The following is a 27,461-nucleotide window of genomic DNA, read 5'->3' as shown; positions in this document are numbered from 1 at the left end:
TTGTCACTCTTCAGTGGTCCCCAAACTGTGCCCTTTAAGAGATTTTGGACTTCAGCTCCCAGAAGCCTCAGCTATTGTGGTCAATGGTCTGGGATTCTGGGAGTTGAAGTCCAAAATCTTTCAAAGAGCACAGTTTGGGAACCACTGCCCTAAGTTCATGAATGTATATCTCTATTAGTGTGTTTTTGGCTTTTATTTAAACACTCCTTCCAGGTATTCTTTGGACAGCCTCAGCAATGTTGGCCAATGGTCAGGGATTCTGGGAGATGAAGTACAAATAAACCCTGGAAGGACAGTTTGGGCCTCACTACTGGAGACGCTCTAGCCATCCATTCTCTATGGTGCCCAGTCCTTCTCGTTCTATGCCTAAAGGTTCGATTAGGATCCGGAAGCCTTTGTGCGTGGCCACTTCCTACTTCCGGAGGCCGCTCTATCCTCGGGACTCTATGGTAGCCCTTTCTGCAGGGGAGGGCTGGGCCTCCAGGGGGACCTTTCCAGGTAAGAATGGGGCAAAGCTCTGGCTGCATAATAATAGCAACTATGGGGGATTTAGAGGTATTTGGGGCTTTTGTTATGGGATTTAGGAGGAGCACGTGGGCCTAAAGAAAGGTCCAAGACACACAGCAGAAATAATCTAGTTTGAGACTGCTTTAACTGCCCTGGCTCAGTGCTAGGGAATCCTGGGAATTGTAGTTTATTGTGGCACCAGAGCTCTGACAGAGAAGGCTAAATGTCTCACAAAACTACAGTTCCCAGAGTTCCCCAGCTTTGAGCCAGAGCAGTCAAAGTGGTCTCAAACTGGATTGTTTCTGCAGTGTACATTGAGATATAGCAAAAGTGCAACAACACCCAAAATCCACAAAACAGGGCTCTTCTTCTGAACCTCTTTGCCTGAGGAAGAAGCCCATTGGAACTTGCAAAGCTTGCATCCTGTGTTTTGTGCAGGTTTTTTTGGTGTGCACAGTAAAGGTATCCCTGTTTGGTGGATTTTGGGTGTTGTTGTACTTTGTAACACATGACCATAACATCCAAAATCCACCAAACAGGGATAACCAGCGATATTCCTAACCCCTCTCTTGTGTAATCTATCATCCCTCATTACTGGCCCCAGTGTCTAGGGCCATTTTATTTGGTGAAAGGAAACCCCTCTTGAATCAACTAGTCTTCTATCATGGAACACAGACAGCGGACAAATTAAGTTTTGCTTGTGTTATTATCCACCTCCTGCATCAGCCTCACAAAGAAACAGCTTCCTTGAGTATTTTAGCAGCAGCTTTGCGTTCCCGATCTGAAAGGAAAAGTCCAAACCCTTGGCTGAGCTCCTAGGAAGAGATTAAGAAGCTGACCAAAGGGCAGCACTGGGCTTGCAATGAGTTGGGATTTTTTGTTTTTGCTCTGGCTCGGATGTAATGACAAGCAGACGCTAACTCTGCCCATTTTCCCACCATCTTCATAACTAACTGTCTTGCTCCCATTTCCTCTCTCAGCAACAGCCTCGTCTGTCCCATGGATGTGGAACAAAGCTGCTCCCTGAAACATTTAATCAAATAGATTTAGACCTTGCTTAAGTGTCAAGAACTGCCTGCTCCCTTTGGCCCAGTAAACCAAGCTTCTGTATTTTAACAGCAAAGCTTTGCATCATAACCAAAGAAGTTGAGTATTGCAGACAGAACTACCATAATGTCCAGTTGCAAACATAGAGTAAGGAATGCAGCCGCCCTTGGAGTCCCCAGTTAGAGGACTTTTCTCCCATTCCTTCATAAGCCAAAGCATGTTTAACAGCCAGCGTTATTCACCTCTTCCAGTTCCAGACCCTTTCAGGCTTCTCACAGGACTGGCTTTGGAGAATAACATAGCACCATCCTCCCCACAGACATCTATTCATCACCCAGCCAGGCAGTTATCCTTCTTTGCACAGGCACTACAATTCCCATCGCCTTTACCACCAAAACCCTTTTACATGTCCATAACAAATACTGTCACTATGCTTATGTTGAGTTCTAATAATCCTATAAAGCGTAAACATTAGCATTACTCAAAAGAAATAAAATTGCAAACAACAAAATGGTAACCACTTTAATGCAGGATCTGTCAGATTCCTGACATCTAGTGGCTTCATGTCGATATTGAGCAGCATGGAGGGTAAGATGAAACCCCAGAGCTTAATAGCCATGGGACTGAACAGAAATCCACAAGCGGAACTGGCCTTATAGAGAGGAACAGAATCACTGTAGAACAGTAAGATATTGCAATCAATGGTATCAAAAGATGCTACCCATGTGTACAGTTCAGTGGCCAATGTAATTCAGCTGGAATAGGAAAATGTGAGTTGAAGAAGAGCAGGCTGGTTTGAGCCTCCAACAGATCATAGTTTCCCAGAGGAAGGCATGGTTGTCTGGTACTCTGAACCAGATATACTGCAATACAGTTGGCCCTCCATATCCATAGATTTTTATCAATGGAATTAATCATCTATAGTTTGAAAATATTTTCTAAAAAATATAAATTCCAAAAAGCAAAGCTTGATTTTGACCTTTTATATTGTACCATGCCACTGTATTTAATGGGACTTGACATCCATGGATTTGGGTACCCCCGGCCTCACTGTATTTTGCTACCAATTCTTCTTACTCAAAGCTGTAGCTGACTCTGTGCAATAAGAATAAACTGTTTCCTCCCTGGAGACCTGAAGTCATCATGACTTTTTCCCTTTGCTCCTTACTGTGCTGTTGGCTCCCACCCAGCCTTTTTAAAAATAACAAGCCAGCCCCTTGACTAAAGTAGCAATAAGCTGTTCTGACCTCTGCCTAGCAGCAGGGAGGGGAGAAGTGGTAAGCCAAAGCACTGTTTTCCTCCTCCTTAGCTTTCCACAGCAGTCCTGCTCTGTTGCTGAGCAGCAGCCCAGAGGCTCTGGCTTTACTGCATTTCGCCTGTCTGCCTGCCCCTGGGATGACTTGGGCCTTCTGCTCTTATCTCTGTTTGAGGATCAGATGAACTTCCTAGTTCTGCCCTCTGCTTGTCATATTCAGCCTCTTGTAGGTCCTTCTCTTAAAGACTCTCTTCTTGCCCCACGCTCCTGATCGTTTTTGAGCTGGTGTTTGGTGGGACTGATCTGCAGACGTTCCTTGCTCCTGTTTGGCTGAAGCTTAGAGGTAATGCTGCTTTCTGTGTCCTCTTTGACAGGTGACTTTTGCAAACCCACCCTAAGAACAGAATTCAGGAAAAATAACAATAGCAACAAGATACAAGAGGACAAGTTGGGACAGTGTGGACACTTAGGGCTGCTAGCTTTCTCTTCTGTTATTTTTCTTTTAAGTGGATCTGTTTTTCTATTGTAGTGCTGCCTGATTTGTGGAAACCTCTCTTTAGGGAAACCAGACTGGCTCCATCCTTTTGGCGTTTCCAGTAGAAAGTCAAAACTGTATTAACCTGCTTTTAAATACTCCATGGATTCTTTATCCACAGATGCAAGCATTCATGGCTTGAAAATCTTTTTAAAAAATATAAATTCTCAAAAGCAAACCTTGATTTTGCCATTTTATATAAGGGACACCATTTTACTGTGCTGTTGTGTTTAATGGGACTTGAGCATCCACTGATTTTGGTATCCATGGAATTGCTGGAACCAAACCCCAGCGGATACTAAAGGCCCACTGTAATGTTTTATAATGTATTTTATAGTACAATGGAGCATAGGGAGTCTTGAAGATGTCTTATCTACAGGGTTGCCATGGGTCGAGATTGACTCAAGGTGGATAACAACAACAACAACAACAACAACAACAACAACAACAAACAGTGCATTGCTTTGGGGGCTGTAGTGGGCAGAAGAGTGAAGTTATAAATGCCACTTAGTACTGTATATATGTTTCATCTTTGGATCCTTAAATGTCTTGAATTAATATAGAAGTTAAAGGCACACACAGAGATGCTATTTGGATGGGATCTAAGATTGCATTGAAACAAGCATGCAGAATTGTCTTGATTAGACCAAAAGCTATGGTCCCTTTAACTGTGAAGTGTGCTCAGTTTCTCTCTGGCAACCTTTGATATTGAGAAGGGAAGGGAGGTAGAGTCCATGTGTGGGGAAGGAGATAACAGCTTAACACCTCCAGGACTCAGTAACAAGGAACCACTCCTGGCAGGTTTTTTGGAACACACAACTTCTTTCCTCTCAGTTTTTGCCTACAGAGCGATATCCATGAATTCTGGGAATCAGAATCGCTCAAGTTTCTCATGAATGCTTGGAAGAAAGTGTGCAGAAATTAATTCTGCTGCTCTTTATTTTGTGGGTTTGTTTGTTTGTTTATGTTTTGTTTTCTGAGCCATTGATCTAAGTTCTTTGACCATAGGATGAGATGCCTGGGAAGGTGGTAATTTGTTTTTTAGCCAGTGGATATATGGCCACCTCTCAGATGTGAATTCCTCACATTGCACTTGAGTTGGACTATGTGACATCAGGAATTCTGGAAGCTGAAGTCCAAAACATCTGGATGACCAAAAATTGGGAATCACTGGCTTAGATCATCTCAGTGTTTCTGCTGACGCTGAAGGTTGTTTTCAACTCCATTATCTTATGATCCTAAGGATGTTCAGTCATCTTGGTTTCACAGCGTTCCTAGCTAAACTGAACAAAACAAAAATAGAGGGAATAAAAAGCAAGTGGTTGACAATATTGTGCATCTCCACTGCCAACAAGGTGATAGGAGGGGAACGCTGTGTCTCTGAGTGATTTGCAACAAGTTAAAGAATTTCTGTCTGTATTATTTAACAGTTTGCCAGAACAAAATTACTTTCTTCCACCCTATGTTATTTTCCTGACATTTTAAAAAATGTTGGCCTAAGTAGAGGTAGATTTTGATGCAGTCCATTTAATTCCCCTGTTCAAATTCCTGGACTCAACATTGTTTAATTTTAAGCATATGTACCAGCGTGAAGTTTGTCCCTGCCTTATGAGTATAGAGGGTCCATCGTGAAATAAGTACGTATGTGCACATCTTGATGTCTGTTTAATTCAGTCATTGACCAATATAAATTGGTCAATGACTGAATAAACAGATTGATTGATTGATTGACTGATGTCTGTTTAATTTGTGAAGAGAGGTCTGTATGTTCATTATGATGTAATTTTATGACATTGCAGTATTGCTGTACATAATAGAATTTGCAGCCTCATCCTACATTTTTGGGGGAAATTGTAGTCTCAGATAAATTGATATCATAGTCCATAATGAGCCTTATTTTTCACTAATGTGCTTCACAACAGCCAGTCAAAAAAAAATGCTGTGTACGTGGCTGAAATCATTATCTGACTCTGTGTTCTGAGTCGCTTCACTGTTGTGAGCAACTTTACACGGCCAACCCTAACTCTTGAAGAACCTGCAATCCCTTAAACAAATTGACAGGCTTCTTCTGTCCTTTGCTTGAATTGCTGCCATTCCATCTCTGTTTTTTCCATAAGTGGGACCGGTCAGTTGGGGCTTTGTGAAAATGCCTTAGGGATTAGAATGACCTCTCACCATCTCTGTTGTGCAAAGAAACTGTACACAAGTTAGGTGGTTCGTGGTCTTGAGAAATCCACACTGTATTATTCCTGGGATTTGGGAAGAACCAGAGTGTTGCCTTTCCAAAAAGGAATTCCAAATCTGGGAACTGGAGTCAAAATGTCTGACAGAGCCATTGCATCAGCTGTTCCCCTTCCATGAAAACTGAACTTAATTCTCTTCCTTTAAAAAAAAAGGTCTCAAGGCTCATTTTTAAACAAGTCAATATGAGTTTAAAGTCATCATCCTTTCCTCCGGTTCTTAATTACTTTGCATTTGTTTATATTCAGCTGGAATCTTAGGCACAGGTAGTTTTTGACAAAGAACTATATTATATACATTTCATCATCTTTAAGACAGTGGTTCAAGACTTGGGCTTCAGATGTTAGACTATTCCCTGCCACCTCCTATTGGACATGCTGTCTGGGGATAATGGAATTTGTAATACAGCCGCTTCTAAGGATCCACGGTTAGGAACCACCATTGGACTCCGCATAAGTGATTATTAGGGCTGTTTTATAATTACAAAAGGCCTAGATTGAGCCATTAAATGGGTTTTAATGTATTGATAGATTACATTGCAGTGCTGCTCCCTGTCAGACTGTCCAAGGCAAGATCTACCCATCATCTGGCCTGATCTTGAGACAACTGCCCAACTCCCTTAAATCCCATTTGTTAACTCTCTTTTTGCATCTGCTCCTGTTCTGTTCAGTCTCTTAGCCCAGCAACAATTTATCTGTAGCCTTACCTGGCTCTTCCACTCTGTGCTTTGCGACAGATTGCCAGATGCACTGGACTGATTGATGATGGCACTAGACAGTTTACGTGACTATTGCCTGGGCTTGTCACAGAACCAGGGTATAAGTCTCTTTTCTGCTTCCTGCTCAGCTGAGACCCAGAGGTGCTGTTTCTTGTTAGGAACAACAGACCATCAGACTGCGAATTGCACATTGGTTAAACAAGCATCTCCCTCTTTTGCTGCAAATGACTCTCATAAGTTCTAAACCAAGGTGGGAAAAGTGTGTATGCTGCAGGTAGCCTCCAGGGCTGTTTTTGTAGCCACAGGTCCAAAAGTAGTTTTGTCCCCAAATGCCCTCTAAGGGGTGTCCGAGTAATTTCACCATGTTTTGGGGGCCCTGGGCCATTTTAGCCCCAAAGGCTGCATCCACACTGCAGAAAGAATCCACTTTGATGCTACTTTAATGGCCATGGCACAATGCTATGGAATTCTGGGAACTGTAGGCTCTGTCAGAGAGCTCTAGTATCACAACAAACTGCAGTTTTCAGGATTCCAAAGCATTGAGCCATGGCAGTTAAAGCAATGTCAAACTGGATTATTTCTGCAGTGCAGATGCAGCCAAAGAGACTTTTTTCCTAACAGGAAGGGAACTGACAGGGCATTTGGAGGCAAAACATTGAATTTTTGTGTGTGGAAGTGGCTCTTTTCCACGTTCTTTTGGAAGCCATTGTGCCCACCAATTCCTGACAGTTGCCCAGCCCTGTTCTAAAGGAAGCTCTTGAGATGAATGCAGTTAAACCTGCCTATTTAAGGGGTGGCTGGAGCCTTATCTACAAGAATTATTTCCCCATTCAGACCAGACCACCTGTATTGAAGGCAAAGATTGGTTTATTGTTTTAAGTTACTGAGGTTTTCCCCACCATTAATTGGTTTGATTGCTTTTTGTTGGCATTGTAAACCCCCAAAGGGTTTTTTAAAATGAGAAGTAATTCTCAGGGTCTGAGCCCCTAGATCTCCCTCCATGATGTAATAATGCTTTGCTGGCTTGTAGTGTTTTAATACTGTAATAATTAAGTACTGAATGTTGGGACATATTGTTACAAATGATTGATGGTGTTGGCTGTCTACATTCCTTGGTTAAGGAGCAGATTTATGGGGAGATGAGATTAGGAGCTTCAAGGCAGTCCCATGAGAAAGACTGATTATAGGGTTTCTTGGCAGGTTTCTTCAGAGGGGGTTTGTCATTGCCATCCTCTGAAGCTGAGAAAGTGTGACTTGCCCAAGATCACTCAGTGGGTTGTTATGCTCAAGCAGGGATTTAAACCCTGGTCTCCACAGCATAGTCCAATGCTCAAATCACTACACAATGCTGGGCCTTATGAGGGCGTAAAGTTTAAATGGCTTCACACTTTAATTACACTGTCTAACCACACATGCTTCAGTCCTGACAACTTGAATTGTCTGCATACATCTTTGGTTTCTGAATCAAGTTTTCTTGGTTTTATTACTGGAGCTTGGATTTCTGAACTGAAGTGATCCTGTACATGACAGTAGTATAAAAATATACTTAAATAAAAATAAAAAGCTAATGCTTGAGAGGAATGACAGATCACATTCCAAGAAGCAGCTGCCATATTCTTTGGAGCTCTCCCAAACTCAGAAGTTCCCCCTCCCCAGATGAAGATTACTCTAAATGGTAATCCACAACCTGGTGCTCTCCTGATGTGTTGGGCTAGAATCCCACTATCTCCAACCAGCATTTTCAGTGAGTACTCTTTTTCCCTCTCCCATACAGGCTCCTTTTCCTAGAATGTGGGGTCATCAGCTGCTGAACCTATTCTCTGGCTCCCAGCGCCTACTGAAAAAGGGATCAAATTGCTGGATTCCGTGGCAGTTCAGACTGAGGAAAGTCTGCCCAGTTTTCACCCGCTGGCATCACACCGTTCCAGAGTCACAAAACTGTGCCTGGCAATTAAATGATGATCACTTAGGTAAGAAGCCTGGGGCAAGGTACTTCGGAGGAACACATGGCTTTCTTTCTGCAGAAAAGCCTTGTTTTTGTGATACACTGATTGCACTTATATGTATGTATAGTAAAATCTCTGAGCTACAGCTGGGTAACCTCAGGCCTTCTGGCCAAATCCTGAGATCTCAGCCTTGTCCCCTGGAGTTCCCCAGACAAGCTGTGTCCGCTTACCTCTGATACTATATTCCAGTGGCTTCCTAATTTTTAGTGGGACCTTTCCCCCCAAAGGTTAAATGCCTTTCCTAAAATTTAGGGCTTTTAGCTAAAATATGCTAGTATTTTTTTAAATCTCTTCCCAACCCCATCACTGAAACATAAAGCCTAAGAACAAAGAAGCTTAGATTTCTGAACTGAAGTGATCCTGTACATAACAGTAGTATAAAAATATACTTAAATAAATAAATAAATAAATAAGGTAATGCTTGAGAGATGACAGATCATATTGCAAACGACCATGTTCTTTGGAGCATGTTCTTTGATTCCAGCCCTGAGACTAAAAAGAGGTTCCCTGCCCTTTGCTCTAAAGCAGTTTACAGTAAAATACACACCCAGTCCAATGTCAGTATAACAGTTCATTAAGCTATTCAAACGATCCTGGCTCTGTTATTCTGTTCAACGATAAGTCAAGGAAGCTGTCTTGATCCTAAACTGGTGTCTAGCATCAGTAATGGACTGGATGAGGGTGAACAAATTGAAACTTAATCCAGACAAGATAGAAGTTCTGGCCAGTCAGAAGGCAGATTGGGTAATAGGGATTCAGGCTGTGCTAGATAGGGTCACAGTCCCTCTGAAGATGCAGGTCTGCAGCTTGGGTGTGCTCCTGGATTCAACTCAGAGCCATGATGGTGAACCTAAGGCATGTGTGCCACAGGTGGCATGCAATGCCATTTTGCCAGTCACAGCAGCAGGGAAGAGGTGGAATAGGTGGGTGCACACGCGCCTCTGGCTCTTCGACCTGGCGTTTCCTGGCCTCCAGCTGTCTGTCTTGAGGCAGCTAGAGGCTGGGAAATGGGCTCCAAGGGCAGGAGCCAGGCACGTGCGTCTCTGGCTCCTCTCCCCGGCATTTCCGGCCGCCAGCTGTCTCCCTTGTGGCAGCTAGTGGACAGGAAAGAGGGGAAGAAGTGCTGCCCCCTGGAGAGTGGAAGTCCCAACCCCTAAAGGACAGAAACCCCACCTCCTAAAGAGCGGAGGTCCCTCACCCCAGATGACGGAAGTCTTGCCCCTGGCACCGGGCAGAGCCCGGTGCTGCAAAAAAATTCAGTTGGGGCATGCGGCCCAAGTTCACCATCACTGACTCAGAACCTGAAAGCTCAAGTTTCAACAGTGGCTAGGAGTGTATTTGCACAGTTAAAGCTTGTGCACCAGCTATGCCCATTCCTTTAGATCTGGCCACAGTGGTACATGCTTTAATTATAACCCGTTTGCATTACTGTAGCATGCACTCTGTAGGGCTGCTTCTGAAGAGTGTTCTGTCCAAATAGCTGCAGCCAGATTGTTAAAGCTCTGGCTAAAGGGAACACTTAACTCCCTTGTTGCCAGTTCATTTCCAGGTGTAATTCTGAGTGCTGATTTTGACCAATAAAGCCCTATTTGGCCTTCTAGTAAAACATTTAAACAAATGCAAAAAAGAAAAGAAAAGTGAAGATAGCATTAAAAAGGAAAGGAAATTCCATGGACTTTCAGTTCAGCATAGCGATCCACTGCTCCATGGTTCTTTTTGCTGCTTTTTCCTTTTGCTGCTTGTTCTCATCCCAGTGGTGTGTGTTCCTTGTCTAGAGCTGAAATTTGAGGACACCCTCATGTGTTTTGATTATGTCTGGCTACGTGATCACTGTCGCTCAGCATCCTGCTACAACACTAAGACCAACCAGCGCAGCCTGGACACAGCCAGCGTGGATCTCGGCATCAGGCCTAAGTCTATCCGAGTGGATGAGACCACACTCTTTCTCACCTGTAAGTTACCGAGGTATTCTTGCTGTGTGAAGATAGCATGGAAGGATGTAGTTCTATGGGGAATACCACATTTCTGAAATCAGTACAGTGGGCCCTCTCCTTACACGGGGGATCTGTTCCGGATCCTGCCGCGTAAGGGAAAATCCGCCTATGCTCGAGCTCCATAGGAAATAATTGTTTCCCTCCCCAAGTGGATTCTGCCTAAGCTGGAAGCTGCGTAAAATGCATCCGTGCAAGGCGCGGGCGCGCTGTACTCTTTGAAATGGAGTAGAGATATTTTTGTGTTCCCAAGAACTGTGTTGTTGTTTTTTACCAGTGACTTGAATGGAAATTTTGTAGACTGTTTTTGCTAAAATTGTTGATAATAAAAAAAACTACCTCCTTTTTTCATTGTATGCTTCCCCCCCTCCTCCCAGGGCTCTCTGTATGACATATATTGCTACCCATGTTATTGTATGCCTTTAAATTGTTTCCAACCTACAGTAAATCTGTCATAAGGTTTTCTTGGCAATATTTGTTCAGAAAAAGTTTGCCACTGCCTTCCTCTAAGCCTAAGAAAATGTGACTTGCCCAAACCACTTAGTAGGTTTCTGTGGCCAAGCATGAATTTGGATTGTAGTCTTCCAGAATCCAGCACTTAAACCACTACCTCTCACTTGTTCTCATATTGCTAGCCATTTACCCTCTTTAAACCTAGGCACAAAGTGTATGATTCTTTGAGGGATGAGCAGAGAGCTTAATGACCGAGTTGAGGATTTGAACCTTGGTCTCTATGATTCTAATGCAATATGCTGTCCTAAGCCACACTAAATCTTTTTATCACAGGATATGTCCTGACTTAAATAGGTTTGATGCAGCCACTTTGACCTAAGAACCTCTAGTCCTCATCGCTGTAGCACCCAGGGGTAAAAAGAATGACTGCACTACTAATAATAATAATAAAATAATAAAATCTTTATTTATATCCCGCCCTTCCAAAAAGATCAGGGCGGCTTACAATATGCAACAAGTGCAACAAATACAGGTTAAAAACATAAAACATCCACAATACAAATCTAAAAACAATAACAAAGGCCCCGTTAGCCCATCCTCATGGCCACGGAAGAGGAGGGAGGCCCACAGGATAGTTAATCGGGGAATGCCTGCTTGAATAGGAAGGTTTTAAGGTCCTTCCTAAATTGGGCCAGGGTGGTGGACGAGCGGAGCTCAGTGGGCAGCGTATTCCAAAGGGCTGGGGCAGCTGTGGAAAAGGCCCTTCTAGAAGTAGAAGCTAACCTAGCCCCAGGCACCTTCAGCAGTTGCTGCCCAGATGTTCTGAGGGTGCGAGGCGGATTGTATGGAGAGAGGCAGTCCTTTAGGAATCCTGGACCCAAGCCATTTAGGGCTTTATAGGTAATAACCAACGCCTTATACTGAGCTCGGAAGCGAACGGGCAGCCAGTGGAGATCTTTAAGCACAGGTGTTATGTGGCTGGTCCTGGACGTGCCAGTGACCAGCCGGGCTGCCATATTTTGGACCATTTGCAGCTTCCGAGTTTGGTATAAGGGTTGCCCCATGTAGAGTACATTGCAGAAGTCCAATCTCGAAGTTACCAGAGCATGTACAACAGTTTCTAGGTCCCTCCGGTCCAGGTATGGGCGCAGCTGGCGAATCAGCCGAAGCTGGTAACAGGTGCTCTTGACCGTCGCATTCACCTGAGCAGTCAGGTGGAGCGACGAGTCAAGAAGCACCCCCAGACTGCGCACGGAGTCCTTCACGGGGAGCGTGACCCCGTTCAGGACAGGTGGAACCACCGCCATTCCCGGACCGGGGGAACCTATCACTAGTACCTCCATTTTCTCTGGATTCAGTTTGAGTCGGTTTTTCCTCATCCAGCCCATTACTGACTCCAGACAGGCCACGAGAGGAGAGACGCCATCCCCAGTCACTGCATCAGTCGGAGACATAGAGAAAATAATTTGGGTGTCATCAGCGTACTGATAACCCCGCGCCCCATGTCTCCGGATGATCTCTCCCAGCGGTTTCATGTAAATGTTAAATAGCATGGGAGACAGAATGGCTCCTTGAGGGACCCCAGTTTTAAGGGCCCGCTCGCTGGAGCACACGTCTCCCAGCTGCACCATCTGGGACCTCCCAGAGAGGTAGGAACGGAACCACTGGAGCGCAGTGCCCCCAATTCCCACCTCAGCCAGGCGTCCCAGAAGGATACCATGGTCTATGGTATCGAAAGCCGCTGAGATGTCCAAGAGCACCAACAGGGACACGCTACCCCTGTCGACACTCAGACGGAGATCATCGACCAAGGCGACCATGGCCGTCTCAACCCCGTGACCCGCCCGGAAGCCAGTTTGAAAAGCATCCATCTTTCTCATAAGGGATCTGAAAAAGAACCCTGAGTGATTTAGACCAGAGAAGAGAAGGTTAAGGGGTGAAGTGATAGCCATGGTTAAATATTTCAAGGGATGTCATATTGAGGATGAAGCAAGCTTGTTTTCTGCTGCTCCAGAGACTAGGACACGGAACAGTGGATTCAAACTACAGGGAAAGAAATTCCACCTAAACATTAGGAAGAGCTTTGTGATGACAAGAGCTATTCAACAGTGGAACATGGTGCCTTGGAGAGCGGTGTAATCTCCTTATTTGAAGGTTTTTAAACAGAGGTTGGCCATGTGTCGGGAATGCTTTGATTGTGTATTCCTACACAGCAGAGGATTGGACTAAATGGCCCTTGTGATCCATTCCAATTCTATGATTAACACAGTCTTCAGACAGGATCATGTGGTTGAAAGCAGTTTACTAGGTTAGATTGCTCTGTTTTTCACCTATAACAAAAGTGTGCACCAAAGGCTGCTTGAAATAAAAAGGACATACACACTCTCTTTCTGTGCCATCCATTGAAAATATAAAAGACCTGTCTGATATTTTCAAGAACCTTTGCACTAATCCTGTCTCTCCTCCACTGTCTCCAGGGCCCGATGGCCATGTGACCAGATATGGCCTGGAATGGCTCCTGAAGAACAGCTACGAGGGACAGAAGCAACAGGTTATGCATCCACGCATCCTCTGGAATGCCCAGATTTACCAGGAGGCCCAGGTGCCCTCTGTGGATTGTCAGAGCTTCCTAGAAACTAATGAAGGCTTGAGGGAGTTCCTACAGAACTTCTTGCTCTATGGGATTGCTTTTGTGGAAAATGTTCCCCCAACGAAAGAAGACACTGAGATCTTAGCAGAGAGGATTAGCTTGATAAGGTAAATCTATGCTTGTTTTGGTGATAGCATTAACCTTCCCATACCTTTTAAAAACCTTTTATCAGTTACATCAGTTGTATTTATAATTCACTTTTTTCTCCAGTAAATTCATGGCGTCTCTGCCTGAAATGTCTGGCTGATGGACAGTTCAGTGAGTTTCATAGCTCAGTTAGGATCGCCATAAGTCAAGAAACAACTTGAAGGCACACAACAGCAACAAATACCTTAAAGGTACCCAATGCGACCTGATCTTGGAATCTAAGCTGGGTCTGCCCAGGTTAGTACTTGGGTTGGAGATCTCCAAGTGCTCAATAAATACCAAGTTCTGTAGGCTATATTTTAGAGAAAGGAATTGGCAAAATCACCTCTGAGTATTCCTTGCCTAAAAAACTCTATAAAATTCATGGGGGTCACCATAAGTTGACCAACAACTTGAAGGCACATACACACAAAGCATCAATAGAAAGTCGGTTTGCTTGTTTTGTTATAAGAATAGCCCTTTTATTCAGGGATGGAAAATCCTTGGCCATCCAGCTGTTTTGATCTTCAGCTCCTATAATCCCTTACCATTAGCTATTCTGCATGAGGTGTATGGGTGTTAAAATCTGTACACTTGTTCCTCCATATTCACTAGGGTTAAGGGCACAAGACCCCCGTGAATATGGAAAAAATGCAGATAACAAAAACACTGTTTTTACCTGAGAGCACACCTCTCTAGGAATCTCTAGGTCCTCCAGTGCAACTTTGTGGTCAGTGTCCAACATACACTGAAACTTGTCTTTCAGTGCAAGTTTTAGTTAAAGTTGACCACAGAGTTGCATCCGTGAATAATCAAATCCGCAAATATCAAAGTCGCAAATATGGAGGGATGACTGTATATATTGTACCAGTTCCTCAGAATTATTCTCTACTGAACATTTGCACCACAGGGAGAATATAACCCATATCTACCAATAAAATTGCACACTAGTTTTACAAATCTAATGGAGACTTAATAGTATCAAATACCATTTGGTGCAGTAACTTTGACTGCATTTTCTCTAACTAATATGGACAGAGTTGTCAATGCTCTTGACCTGGATTGCAGGCCAGGAGATTTTAGGTATCGTGCTTGCTAAACCTTCCATTTTCTGATTAGAAAAGAGTGAAAAGTTGTTCAGATTGGTCAAATTATTGCTGTCTGCAGTGCCCTTCAGCAAACAAAAGATGTAGCACTCTGAAGTCTAGTTTCTGCAGTTCCAGTTGTTCCCTTGTTTTATGTGTGTTATCACAGAGGCTTTGGGGCAGACAAATATTTTCTTTTAGAAAGAATAATGTTAAGTGCCTTTTCAAGAAGCATCTAGAGCCAAGCAAAGAATGAGAGTGAGTTCTTTCAGCAGCCTGGGAATGTTTTAGAGTTCACAGAGAGCAATATTTCCTGTTTTGACAAGAACATTCAGGAGGGCAGCCTTGGTCTTGAGAGAATAAAAGATCAAACAGTGCTGGCAGCTCCAGAGGAAAGGGCAAAGGGATTCATTTTCCACCCAATTAAAATGAAATTGCCATGCTGACCTTGGTTTATCCTTGGAGATTAGGAAAGAAGGGATTTGCACCAGTTGTTTGCCTACTTCCTTTAAAAGTGGCCTGTTTAAATAGGTTCTGGTCAGTCTCCTTGGCCTGGGATTGTCTACTCCTTCTCACTGTTGCATCCAACTACAATCTGCTTCACTTCCTCTTAAGTGTGGCTTTTTAAAAATTACACTTGGGTTCTTTCCCTCTCTAGGTTTCTGACCAGTTTCTTCCCCAGTTCAGCCAAATGTTCTAAAATTTATAAATAGTTTTATTTCTGCAAAATCTACAAATAGATAAAAGTTGCAGTTCCTTGCTTTTAATCCCTGAACAGATGTATAGAGCTGAATTAAGAAGAGTGGCCTAAATAGGAAGGGGGCCAGTTTGATGGTAGAGTGTAAGCCCCATGTTCAATCTCTGACCTTACCATTTGTTGGGGTGCCCACTTACAATTTACCAGTGAGAAGAAGTACAGTCGGCCCTTGGTATCGACTGGGTTTGGTTCCAGGACCCCCATCTGTGGATGCTCAAGTCTCATTCAGTATAATAGGATAGTAAAATGATGTCCCTTATATAAAATGGCAAAATCAAGGTTTGCTGTTTGGAATTTACATTTCAAACCGTATATAGTTGCATCTATAGATATGGAATCTGTGGCTATGGAGAACTGACATCACCAAAAAGGACATGGATTTGGCCATGCCGGCTAAAGGATTCTGTGTTGATTTTCATTTATTTAGTTAGATTTTTATGTATCACATTTCCTCTAATGAGCAAGTGGGAAATATTCCTGCTTTCTCCTCCCTGATTTGTCCTCACAGGAACCCTGTCTAGAATTTTTAGTCAAAACATTGTACCAAAAAAACTGGATCAATGTAACTGCTGAACTGTAACTTATCATAACAGAAACTATCTCATTCTTTGAGTAGGGTGGCGAAAAGTGAGAGCTTAGTCCATCCAGGAAACACCTAAAAGAAGCACCAACCCCCTCTACCCTCTCTATTGCAGGGCCTCTTCTGGGCTTTTTGAATGACTAGGTGGGAAGATACTGACATTCTTTGGCATCATTTTTCTTTGCTTTATCCTTTACATCCATTGTTGCATACTTCTAAGTTTTATTCTCAGCTTATACACAGGTTATATCAAAATCCATAATTTTGGCCCCAAAACCTGCCCTCGACTTATACATGAGGTTGACTTATAGTCAAGTATATACAGTACAGTATTTTTTAAATGTGTCAGGAACTTGTGTTCCCATTGGCTCTAACTATTTCCTTCTTTCCTGGAAACTCTCTGCAGAGCAGCCTCTGATGGCTCACTGACCAGCATCATTTCAGAGACCATCCTCTGAGTAGCACTGCTCCAGCCGTTACTGTGTAGTCTTGATAGATCATATTATTTTCAGTAATACCGTATAAGCTAATTTAGGAAATTTTTTGAAGGGGGATATATACTGATGTACTGTTACTTACAAATATAAATAGAATAAATAAATATATTTGTGTGACCTGTCTGATATTCAGTTGATGCAGTTCTATGCACACTTCAGAGTTTAATTTTGTGGGCCCTACTTTTGAGCAAGCATCCAACAGTGTTCGGGGTATTTGGGTATTCTGGGGCATGATGAACTGGGATTGTATCATTGGGGCATTCATGTGAACAGTCATTACACCCATCTACTTGGCTTCATGAGTCAGGTATGATTTTGAATAGGTTTGAAACGTTGTTTTTTAGACTACAATTCCCAGAATCACCTAGCCAACATGATCAAAAAAGTTAACTCCTCCATGTGGATCCAGTACAGGCAAGCCTGTGTACAAATAGTGGTTTATGCCAGATCATTGGCATTTGTTATCTTTTTTCTTCTTGTAGAGAAACAATCTATGGCAGGATGTGGCATTTCACCTCTGACTTCTCTCGAGGAGATACTGCCTATACCAAGCTGGCTTTGGATCGTCACACAGACACCACTTACTTCCAGGAGCCCTGTGGGTATGTGCTAGTTTCCTAAAAAGCAGTAGAAAAGCTGTAATTCATATGTGCTCTACTATGCTTTGCTCCTTTTTGTCAGAATATTGATGGAATGAGCAGATTAGCAATATGATGATCATAGAGTTGGAAGAGACCTCAAGGATCATCCAGTCCAACCCCTTGCCATGCAGGAACACACAGCAGATGATCATCCCCAATCTCTGTTTAACAACCTCAGAAGAAGGAGACTCCAACACACTCCGAGGAAGTGTGTTCCACTGTCACACACTGTTGGAAGTTCTTCCTAATGTTTATGTGGAATCTCTTTTCCTGTAGTTTGCATCTGTTGCTCTGGGTCCTAGTGTATGGAACAGCAGAAAACAAACTTACCCCATCCTCAACATAATATCCCTTCAAATATTTAAACAGGACTATCATATCACCTGTTAACCTTCTCTTCTCCAGGCTAAACATACCCATCTCCCTAAATCGCTGCTCTGGTCCTAATCTCCCTCCTCCTTCGGCCTTCCAGTCTTACTGAATCTCCTGGAGGAAGAACCATCCACTCTAATGAACTTTTAACATTCTTAAAATTAATCACTTTGGCCTGTTACAGGACTGCCAAAATAAAGCTGCTTCGGGTCTCTTTGGAGGTATGCTATTTAAATGATGCATGGGTCCTAAGAGTCCGGAGGTTGCACCAAAGCCGCACTTCATTCCTAAGCACTGGAGTGCAGCTTTGGTGCAGCTTCCGGATTCTTAGGATGCATGCTTCATTTAAACAGCATACCTCCAAAGAGACCCGAAGCAGCTTTATTTTTGCAGTCTGTAACAGGCCTTTGTTAAAGTATGGGATTAACCTCCACATTAATCAGGAAACTCCGGCCATGTGCACTGCAGGAATTTTGTAATCTTGCTGTTGTGAAACATTTCCTGTATTGCCATGTGTTTTATATGTATTATCCTACTAGAGAGGCCCCTTCCCCACCACCTTTCCCTTCTCCTTTTGTGTTGTGTCTTTTTAGATTGTAAGCCTGAGGGCAGGGAACCGTCCAATTAAAAAGATTGTATGTACAGTGCTTTATAAATAAAGGTTAATAATAATAATAATAATAATAATAATAATAATAATAATAATAATAATAATAATAATACATTAAATAGGAGGTTCTGGGTAGACTGCAGCATCAACTCATCTCAGTTTGCAAGCCTAGGTACATCTATTAGCAAGTAGTTCAAACAGATTGTGATCAACACTTGGACGAGTTACATTTTTTGGATCGTAGCATGACCAGTGGTTTTGCCAGCCAGAAAGATCCTGGGAACACTGGTCCAAAAAGTAACTCTTCCAAATTCTGATTTTGATCCATATAGTACCTGTACTCTTACAGAGTTAAGCAGGCAATAAAAGCAAAAGCAATCAACCAGATGCCATCATTAATCTATAGACATTCAGTGGCTTTGTAAACAATACTGTGTAAGGTAACTTGCTGTCTTTCTAATATAGTAAACTGCTTTATAGAAGATAAAAATTACTGCCCTGTTTAAGTCCTCATGGTCTACTCTGAGTAGCAGTAGCTTTCCAGTATTTTTCACTTCACCTGCTATCTTATCCTTTACGGGGGAAAGGAGGGTGGGTAATAGTCAAAGGACAGGATATTATAAGACATAAAGACAATTACCAGCCATGGATATCATTCTCATCTTTCAGAACAACATCAATAGGAAAGTTATGTGACCCTGCCCTTACAATGATGGGTTTGATGTTTTTTCTGGTGGTATTATATAAAATTTTAACAACTGGCCAAGATCCTAACATAACCATGTTCCAAAGAGCTCCAGTTTAGTTTGTTAATTCCAGTCACCCCAGCCCTGCTCAAAAAGCACACTCTAAACAATTGTCAGGCCTTAAATAACATTGACCTTGGACAAGAGCATGGTACCAGGGGAAGAATCAGTTAAGTTGAATAGGAGAGGGTTATTGCTCCAGTGTATTCAGAACTTCATGTGTTCTGTTATGTAAAATAAAAGCAAGTTTCTAGGCCTTAAGCCTATAACAGAGACATGAATAGAAATTTTGGTAGGGCCATGTATATGTTACATTTTCTGGTTAAGAACTGAACCAACATACAGTTTGTTATATGTAGTGCTTAGTGTTCTGAGCAAAAACCCCCAGAGTTTGGAAATAAGGTGTTAAAAATAAATATTTGTTCTGCAAGGAGAAGGTTCTAGATTCAATCCCCAGCATATCCAACCAAGAAGGATCTCTAGTAGGAGGCTGGAGAAAATGCCCAGCCATGAAACTTCAATATGTGTAACTAAGCCAAACACACACACTGTTGGAGGAGGGACTATAGCTCAGTAAAGGCTATTTGATTCACATACAAAAAGTCCCAGATCCAATCAGTTTCATAACTATCTAGTGGCAGAATCAAAGCAGAAAGAAATCTGGTGCAATTTTGCCTAAGCTGCCTTCTGCTGGTAGGTAAGGAGTAACAGTTGAGTGGATGCTTTACTTTCTACCACTTTACTCCCAAGGGCAGGGCAGAGCAGGGCAGGCCCAGAACAATAGGCTGCTTGAGATATAGAACAAAGCATTCATTACTCCTTTCCATTGCCAGTACAAAATTGGACTGGCGGATTAATCTTTCTTAGACCCAGATGATGGGGATTTGAAAGTAGCTAAGTAGTTAAGAGACACAGAGCAGGCCCTATGACACATGGGTCTTTTCTTTTTTGTTGCCATCTCCCAGCTTCTCCTACCATCCATCCATGCTCAGAAGCCAGGGAAATTTGAAAATACCAGGAACCAAAACAGTGAAAAGAGAAGCCTCACCTAGATTACTATGTAGCTCAAAGATGGACAAATTCCAAGTTCTCAGGGTCCAGTTTTTTGTCCCTGACACCATGCCAGCTCCAGAAAGCAAAACAAAACCAGAAGCGGACAGAAGTCTACTCCTGATTTTATATAAACTTCTTTGGAGAGAGCTTGGATTAAATGAAGGGGGCTGCATCTTGTTTTAAAGAGAAATTGCAGTCTGAGAAGATTCCTATAGTTTGTGTTATGTTTTTATCTGGTGAGGTGTTGTTGGGGAGAGGTGATCCAAGGGGTGCAAAAATGGTTCTGAGGATTCATAGGATCCACAAATTGCATGATTCCAACTTCTGACCTAAAGCAAGCCCATGGTAAAGAATAAATTAGAGAAACCTTCCTAGACCTGTTAAACTTCCAGTAATTTATACTAGAACTCCCATCAGCCTTAGTAAGCATTGTCAGAGGTCAAGAGAAATGGAAGCTAAAGCTGAAAACATCTCAAGAGTACAATTCTGGAGAAAGCTCAGATAATTTGGTCAACTGATTCTCCATCAGAGCTGCTCATAGACACTGTTAAGAGTGGTTTCTATATTCTTTCCCTTTCTTCCATTGGCCTAGTTTCCCTCTCTACAGTTGACTCACTGGCTTCTCTCTTGCCTTCCACAGTATCCAGGTTTTCCACTGCCTGCGGCATGAAGGGACAGGTGGGCGGACGCTGCTAGTGGATGGCTTCTATGCAGCCGAACAGGTGCACCAGCAAGCTCCAAATGACTTTGAGCTCCTCACTAAGGTGCCGCTGAAACACGAATACATTGAAAATGTAGGGGGCTGCCACAACCACATGATTGGGGTTGGACCAGTTCTGAATATCTACCCTTGGAATAATGAACTCTATTTGATCAGGTGAGGAGCTCAGTATCCATCTAAACCATTTGCATTCACACTGAAAAGAAACAAGCCTTGGGAAAGTTACTTTTGGATTATGGAACAACTGCCCCTGGGATCTGAACCTCAGGCCTTTCTTCTTGGCAGCTAGCAGGCATTCTCAATTTGATTTTAAAAAATATATCCCCCAGCTTCACTTGCAAAGAAAAAGGTTCACACTAGTTCAGTTTTTAAAAATAAGAATCTCATCCTTACTTATGCACACACATAGACTTTGTATTTAGCATAAATGTAATACTGTACTTTATTCTTGGTACATTTTTACCTGCCCTCCCCACAAGATGCTCACATTCATACACATGTGCACTCCATTTTATCCTTAAATTGACTCTATGTTAGATGTGGGGGAGAAGGAGACTGTCCAAAGGTCAGAAGATAAGCATCAAGGCCCAGGATCTGATGTACAAGCCACTTCAGCATGCTGGAGTTCCCTAGATAAATTTATACAAATGCCCAGGTGATGGTGAATTCGAAATTGCTTGCTGTTAGATTTGCTTACAACTTTATGACAGAACTGAAGTAACCATTGGGGAGTAGGAGGTATCTGATACTTCAAAATCACCCCACCCCCACCCTGCCATGTGAGTAGAATGACTCCAGAATATATGCTGGCCACAGCTTCTTCCAAAAGATGCAAATGCATAACCATGGTAGCTACTACTGGTGGTATTATCATTTCTGTCCCACTTTTTTTTCCAGTTCAGGACTCAAAGAGGACAACAACATTTTTTTAAAAACATAAATCAGTTAAAAATTAACAAGGTTAAAAAGAGATTGAACTATCAAAATAATTAAAATCAGATTATAACTTCTATCATTAGACACACATGTATGCAAACCAGCCCAACAGTTAGCAAGGTTCAGCACATTGTTTAGGTGAGACAATCCAAACAATCACCAAATATTCTATCTGCAAAAAGAAAGCAGAGAGGGTGCTTTGGGAATTTCTTTGGGAAGGGAGTTCCAGAGCAGCCACTCAAAAGGCCCTTTCCTTGTTCACACATGTATTTGTGAGGGTGTTGGGACAGTGAGAATGACCTCCCCATCTTAAAGCACAGACTGGTTCATAACAGAGAATAGGCCCTTCAAATAACCTGGGCCTGAGTCATATAGGTCAAAACCAGTACTTGGAATTGTGCCCGGAAATGGACCAGCAGCCAATGGAGGTTTTGCAACAAGGGAGTTATATATTCCCTGCAGCCAGCCTCAGTTATCAATCTGGCTCCAATTCACTGGACCAATTGAAGTTTCCAAACATGCTTCAAAGGCAGCACCACATAGAGTGCATTACAGTAATGCCTGCATGTGTCACCATGGCCACATTTGGTGTTCCAAGGAATGGGCACAGCTGGTGCAGAAGATTTAACTCTGCAAATGCACTCCTAGCCACTGCTGAAATCTGGGCGGAATCCCAGATGTACCCAAGCTGTGAACATGTGTCTTCAGGGAGAGTGTAACCCCATCCAGCACAATCTGAATCCTTGTTTCCTGATCTGCCTTTTGACTGACCAGGAGCACCTCCTTCTTTTCTAGATTAAGTTTCAATTTGGTCACCCTATTACTGATGATAGGCTCCAATTTAGGGCCAAAACAGCATCCTTGGCTTCTGGTGAAAAGGATTAATAGAGCTGTGTGTCATCCACAAAGTATCAAAGAGTTGGAAAAGACCACAAGGGTCATGTAGAGACATACTGATGGCACTGAACCCCAAATCTCCAGACAAGCTTCCCAGTGATTCCATGTATGTATGAGCCCTGAGGGACTCTACAGGCCAACAGCCAAAGCATCATGCAGGAATCTCCCTATACCACCTTCTGGATTTGCCCCTCCAGGAACCTTCCTTGGGCCACATTAACTTGGCTGTTGAAAGTCTTTGTTCTAATGTACCTGAAGCTTCTGCACTTCTTGATAGTTAGATTCTTGATAATAGACAGCACTACGTACTAGTTGTTTTTCCCTAGCAAAAGAAGGACATTATAAGAATAATAGAGATGAGCTTAACCAGCCATACTTTCCTGTGCATACCAATGACATTTCTTCTTCCGCTTTCAGATACAACAACTATGACAGAGCCGTCATTAATACAGTGCCGTATGACACTGTGCGCCGCTGGTACATTGCACACCGCACTCTCACCTCTGAGCTGCGGAGGCCAGAAAATGAACTCTGGGTCAAACTGAAACCAGGCAAGGTAAAAACACAGTATGATCCATTGTTATTGATGTGATTAAGTTGTGCATTCATTCCATCCTCTACAGCTCTTCCCCTGAGGGTCTCAGGACAGGCCTACACAGTGCTACCTCTTTACTGAGATGCTCTCTCGTATGTCATTCCCCTCTCTTATTTCCTTTATTTCCCTGAAGGGCTGCAAAGTTTTTTGGGTATTTCTGCCAACCTTAAAAATTCAGCTCAAATTACTGTGTTCTGTTACTGCTGTTCTGTAACGCATTGAGCTTGAAATACACACCATAGTAGCTGTTGGAAGTGGAAAAAGATGAAAGTGCATCCCGCTACCATGGCCCCATATACTAGTTCTGAAAAGCAGGAAAAGATTTTTTTGGCTGGTGTTTTGGGTGGAGGAGTTGCACAAAACTAAGGCTTGGAAATGTTACATTTTAAACTGCTGCACCAGACATCATGATTAGGTGGGGAGTCTGAGAGTTGTAGCCCAAATAGTGACTTTTCCAAACTCTGCACGAAACTGATATGTGTGCAAACTTCTATCTCCTTGCTGCTGCTAGCCACCTTATTTAATTTCATGTAATGCCTGGGATCCAAGAGAACTGAGATAGCACAGTGAGCCCTTGGTATTTGCTTGGAATTGGGTTTAGGACTGCACATGGATACCAACATCTGTGAATGCTTAAGCCCCTTTAAACGCAGTGGCATAGTGAATTGGTGTCTCTTGTATAAAATGGTAAATCAATGTTTGTTTTTTGGAATTTTTTTATATCTTTAATATTTTCAAGCTGTGGGTGGTTGAATCCAGGGATAAAGAATCCATGAATCCAGTGGGATGACTGTACTGAACTAGGTGACCATATAGTTTGGCCTGGTATAGTTCTGCTTCCTATATTTCCCTCTTGTTTTGAAAATATGTTACCTGGCAGAGGGTTATATAACTGTCCCTCCCAATTTCATTTAACTGGTTCCAGTGGCATCAAAACATTTCTGAACTATAGTTTTATGCAGACACTTTCCTCACATCTCTCTCTGGCTGCAGGCTCTGTTTGTGGACAACTGGCGAGTTTTGCACGGACGGGAGTCTTTCACGGGTTACCGGCAGCTCTGCGGCTGTTACCTGACAAGGGATGATGTACTAAACACAGCTCGTTTCCTGGGGCTGCAAGCTTAATGTGGTCTGAACCTCCGATGGTGGTTTCTGCTTCAGAAACAGGAAAGCATTTGGTTTACCTCACAGACCTGGCTTCTCTTTGCAAGAGGAGGAGAGGTCTCCACAGCGTTACTTGATTGTCAGCCAGCTGGGACAGTTCATTGCCTTTTCCTTGTTCCCACAGCTCCGTCCTCCCAAAATGCCTTACTCCCTTGGCTTTAAAAGCCCAACTGATGGGCTCAGTGTGAGCATGGTTGAATTGGGAGCTGTGTACAGGCCTACCACAGCACTCCAGAGGCCAGATCTTGTGCCTTTTCCTGTTGAAAGCAGTCGTAAAGCTGTCCTCAGTTAATCGCTGTTCTGTACACAGATATTTGAGAGCACATTGGACATAGTGCAAGTGAGGTGTTCTTGGAAATGGGGGAACTGTGTTCATCTTTAAGGATGTGAAACTTCAGCAAAACCAGCAAGCAGGACTCATTTCAATTGTAGCTCTCTTCTTTCTACAAAAATACACAAGTGCCCACTGCTAAAAGCTAAGTTTGGCCTCTCAGCATCTTTTGCTCTCCACTGTCTGCTTTTTGCCTAAACTTGCCATGCTGATGGAAAAACACTCCTCTAGGAAGCTTTATGGGAAAGAGAATGAGGAGAACTGCTGAAGTGGAGAGGGAAGATGGTGCTACAAGTTCTTCCCCAGTTCTTCAAAGAGCAGTTTTGCAACTACAATACTTCTTTCCAATTTTTCTCCATTGTATGCCTTCTTTTCAACATCCCACAAGCAACACCTCAACTTCTCTTTCTGTGTTTTGTGGAGAAGGCACAGCAACTGAATCATGTCCTGTGCTGTAACCTTTCCTTGTACTTGCTTTCTCTTTCCAAAGAATTACTCCTATGTTTTTCTACTGCCAATGCAAGACAAAGAGTCTGTACCTTTCCAGACTGAGAGGTGTTTTGGGAGGCCTGAAGTGGCTGGACTTCATTCTGGAAAATAGAATAGACAAGAAAGGAAGCAAGAACATTTCACTGAATTTTCTGCAAAGATCTGGATATCTACTGAATCAACTAAAAATTGTTGTGTTTTGACCTACCGCAGGGCGAGCAATTTCTGGCCCTCCAGATGTCATTGATTCGTCTGTCCCATCATCCCTTATCTTTGCTGTGCTTAAAGTTGATGAAAGTTTGAGTCCAACAACATTGGGAGGGCAAAAGGTTGTCCACTTCTAACTTGGTCTTCCCATAGTCAGTGACAACCTTGGTACCAGGCACTTACCAGGAAAAGCAGAACAGTTTGATTGGGACAGAGTTAGTGTCATGGACTCTGAAGTGACAAAACTGACTCTGATGGCCATTCTCATGGCAGCCTTGCTGCACACCTAGGAAGGAGCACTGGGGATTGCTAACAGCAAGTCCTCCATAGGCCTCAATTACTTTGGATTATGTGCTGACATTCACCTGGAATACCTTTGCAAGAATCTAGCCTGCAAAATAGAGTCCTCAGTGCTGTCTCACCAAATAGACATGTGAATTGTTGTTGCTCCCATGGACATGGGAAGCCATTTGCTATCATTCCTTGCAAGAAAGAGTCCTATGAGCAGCAACCAGGGACCCCTTTTCAGTCCTAGATTTGGACTAGATGCCTTATCTCCCTGTGTTAGGTTTATAAATAACCCAGTGGCCCCTTGGTTCCACTGGATTTAGTTCCAGAACCTTATGAAGGTACCAAAATTCATGGTAAAATGGTGTCACTTATTTTTTAAAAATGGCAAAATCAAAGTTTGCTTTTTAGATTTTTTTTAAATATATATTTTCAAGCTGTGGATGGTGGAATCTGTGGATGCAGAATCTGTGGATAATGAGGGCCGATGATAATAGTAAAACCCTTTCAGTAGAACTTGGAATGGTGGCTATTTGCCTACATCCTTGGTTCACGCAGTCTTAAAAATGGCTACATATGTGTATGCTTTTGCATTTACTGCCATAATGTATGCCATGCTCCAAAAGTGTTCTAAAATGTTTTAATTTTGTAAGCAAAAGGATGTAGTAGCATCACCAACTTAACTCCTATCCCCTCTGAAAATTATGCACTTGTCCCTCTGTATGGGAGTTTCTTGTTTTAACTATGGGCTCTGTAACTGACTTTTCTGCACCATTCTCTTCCTGCCAATAATAAAAAGATCAGTGGCATTTCTTTTCAGAATAGCTGTCTTGTGGCTTAGTTACTGATGTGTATATGGTTTTATGAAAACCATGGACTTAACTTTCTCATGTCCAGCAAACATGTTGGAAAAGAAAAGGATATTTTGAACACAAATTGCAACTCTTGTGTCTGTAAAAGGGGGGAGAACTTGGGGTAAGGAATGTTTCTGTGCCTTGCATAGCATTTTGCCTGTCTCCCAACCAAATACAAAAATAAAATGAATTTAAATTAGAGAAATTAGCTTTGGTTCTACTACAGGCAGAGGAATTCTACTTTTCTTGGCCAAAGACTTGGATTACTGCAGAGCAGAGTCCCGTTGGGAGAATGTGTGGAGGGCTTAAGACTTGCTGGCTCAAACCAAAGTCCAGACCTTCCCAACCCAAGCTTGGGACCCTCCACATATTTTGGACTTCCATTCTCATGAGCCCCAGCCAGAGTTACTAGTGCACAGGGTAGTGGGAATTACAACTCCTTATCCTCTGGTGAATAAGAGAGCCAGCGTGGCATAATGGTTTGAGTGTTAAACTATAACTTTGGAAACCAGGATTTAATTCCCAACTTGGCCATGAAACCCACTGGGTGACCTTGGGCAAATCGCATGCTCTCAGCCTCTGGGGAAGACCATGCCAAACCTCTGACTAAATCTTGCCAAGAAAACCTCATGCCAAACATATCTTGAAGGCACACAACAAAAACAACAAATCTTTTGGGAAAGCACCAATGGAAAGCTCACAAGGGGATAATGACATCTCTTTAGTTTGCCTTCCGGATCTGTTACCTGATCTACCTTTTGGCATGGAATGTCCATTAAGCCAATTTTCTCCATCCTGGTGTCCTCAAAAGATGCTAGACTGCAATGTCCATCAATTTCAGCTGTTACTTACCCGACTTGCAGTCTTAACAAATCTTGATGGTCCCAGATTGAGAATGACTGTGTTAAGCTGTCATGGCTAATATCCAGAGCCTGGGAAAGAGTTATACATGCATCAAAAAGTAACTTTTTCAAGCTATCTGTCCTTTCACAGAAGTGTCTTCCCTACATTTATCTTATCCAGTTTAGAAGCCATCTAAATTTGTTGCCACCATGCATTATCTTGATCCATGCCAAAACCACAATCAACAACTGTCATAGTGGACATCT

The 27,461-nt window shown here is 42.8% G+C and overlaps 1 protein-coding gene across 4 annotated transcripts; it reads left to right on the top strand.

Annotated features, from left to right (window-relative positions):
* The first annotated feature begins 412 nt into the window (after positions 1–412).
* TMLHE (trimethyllysine hydroxylase, epsilon) lies at positions 413–26,320 on the top strand. 4 transcript variants are annotated; one of them, XM_042479704.1, is made up of 10 exons: positions 464–498; positions 1,488–3,152; positions 4,353–4,553; positions 8,078–8,273; positions 10,085–10,261; positions 13,231–13,510; positions 16,931–17,050; positions 20,511–20,747; positions 22,842–22,980; positions 24,013–26,320. In XM_042479704.1, exons 4-10 carry the CDS (start codon positions 8,093–8,095, stop codon positions 24,142–24,144), a joined length of 1,266 nt encoding a protein of 421 aa, XP_042335638.1. In that variant the 5' UTR covers positions 464–498; positions 1,488–3,152; positions 4,353–4,553; positions 8,078–8,092; the 3' UTR covers positions 24,145–26,320. The 4 variants fall into 4 exon arrangements, with proteins under 4 accessions (XP_042335637.1, XP_042335638.1, XP_042335636.1 ...); XM_042479702.1 differs by lacking the exon at positions 4,353–4,553; XM_042479703.1 differs by lacking the exons at positions 1,488–3,152; positions 4,353–4,553 and having other exon boundaries at positions 413–498.
* The last annotated feature ends 1,141 nt before the right edge of the window (positions 26,321–27,461 follow it).

The sequence above is a fragment of the Sceloporus undulatus genome, chromosome 7 (genome assembly GCF_019175285.1).
Source record: "Sceloporus undulatus isolate JIND9_A2432 ecotype Alabama chromosome 7, SceUnd_v1.1, whole genome shotgun sequence".
Lineage (NCBI taxonomy): Eukaryota > Metazoa > Chordata > Lepidosauria > Squamata > Phrynosomatidae > Sceloporus > Sceloporus undulatus.
Note: the sequence above shows the minus strand (reverse complement) of the source record. Positions and strands in the feature narration are given on the sequence as shown.

Excerpts from the sequence above, each read along its gene's own strand:
- TMLHE (XM_042479703.1), top strand. The coding sequence starts at position 8,093 with ATGTGGGGTCATCAGCTGCTGAACCTATTCTCTGGCTCCCAGCGCCTA. Across the intron at positions 10,262-13,230 it reads GACCACACTCTTTCTCACCT|GGCCCGATGGCCATGTGACC; the intron begins GTAAGTTACCGA and ends CACTGTCTCCAG. Across the intron at positions 13,511-16,930 it reads GAGAGGATTAGCTTGATAAG|AGAAACAATCTATGGCAGGA; the intron begins GTAAATCTATGC and ends TTCTTCTTGTAG.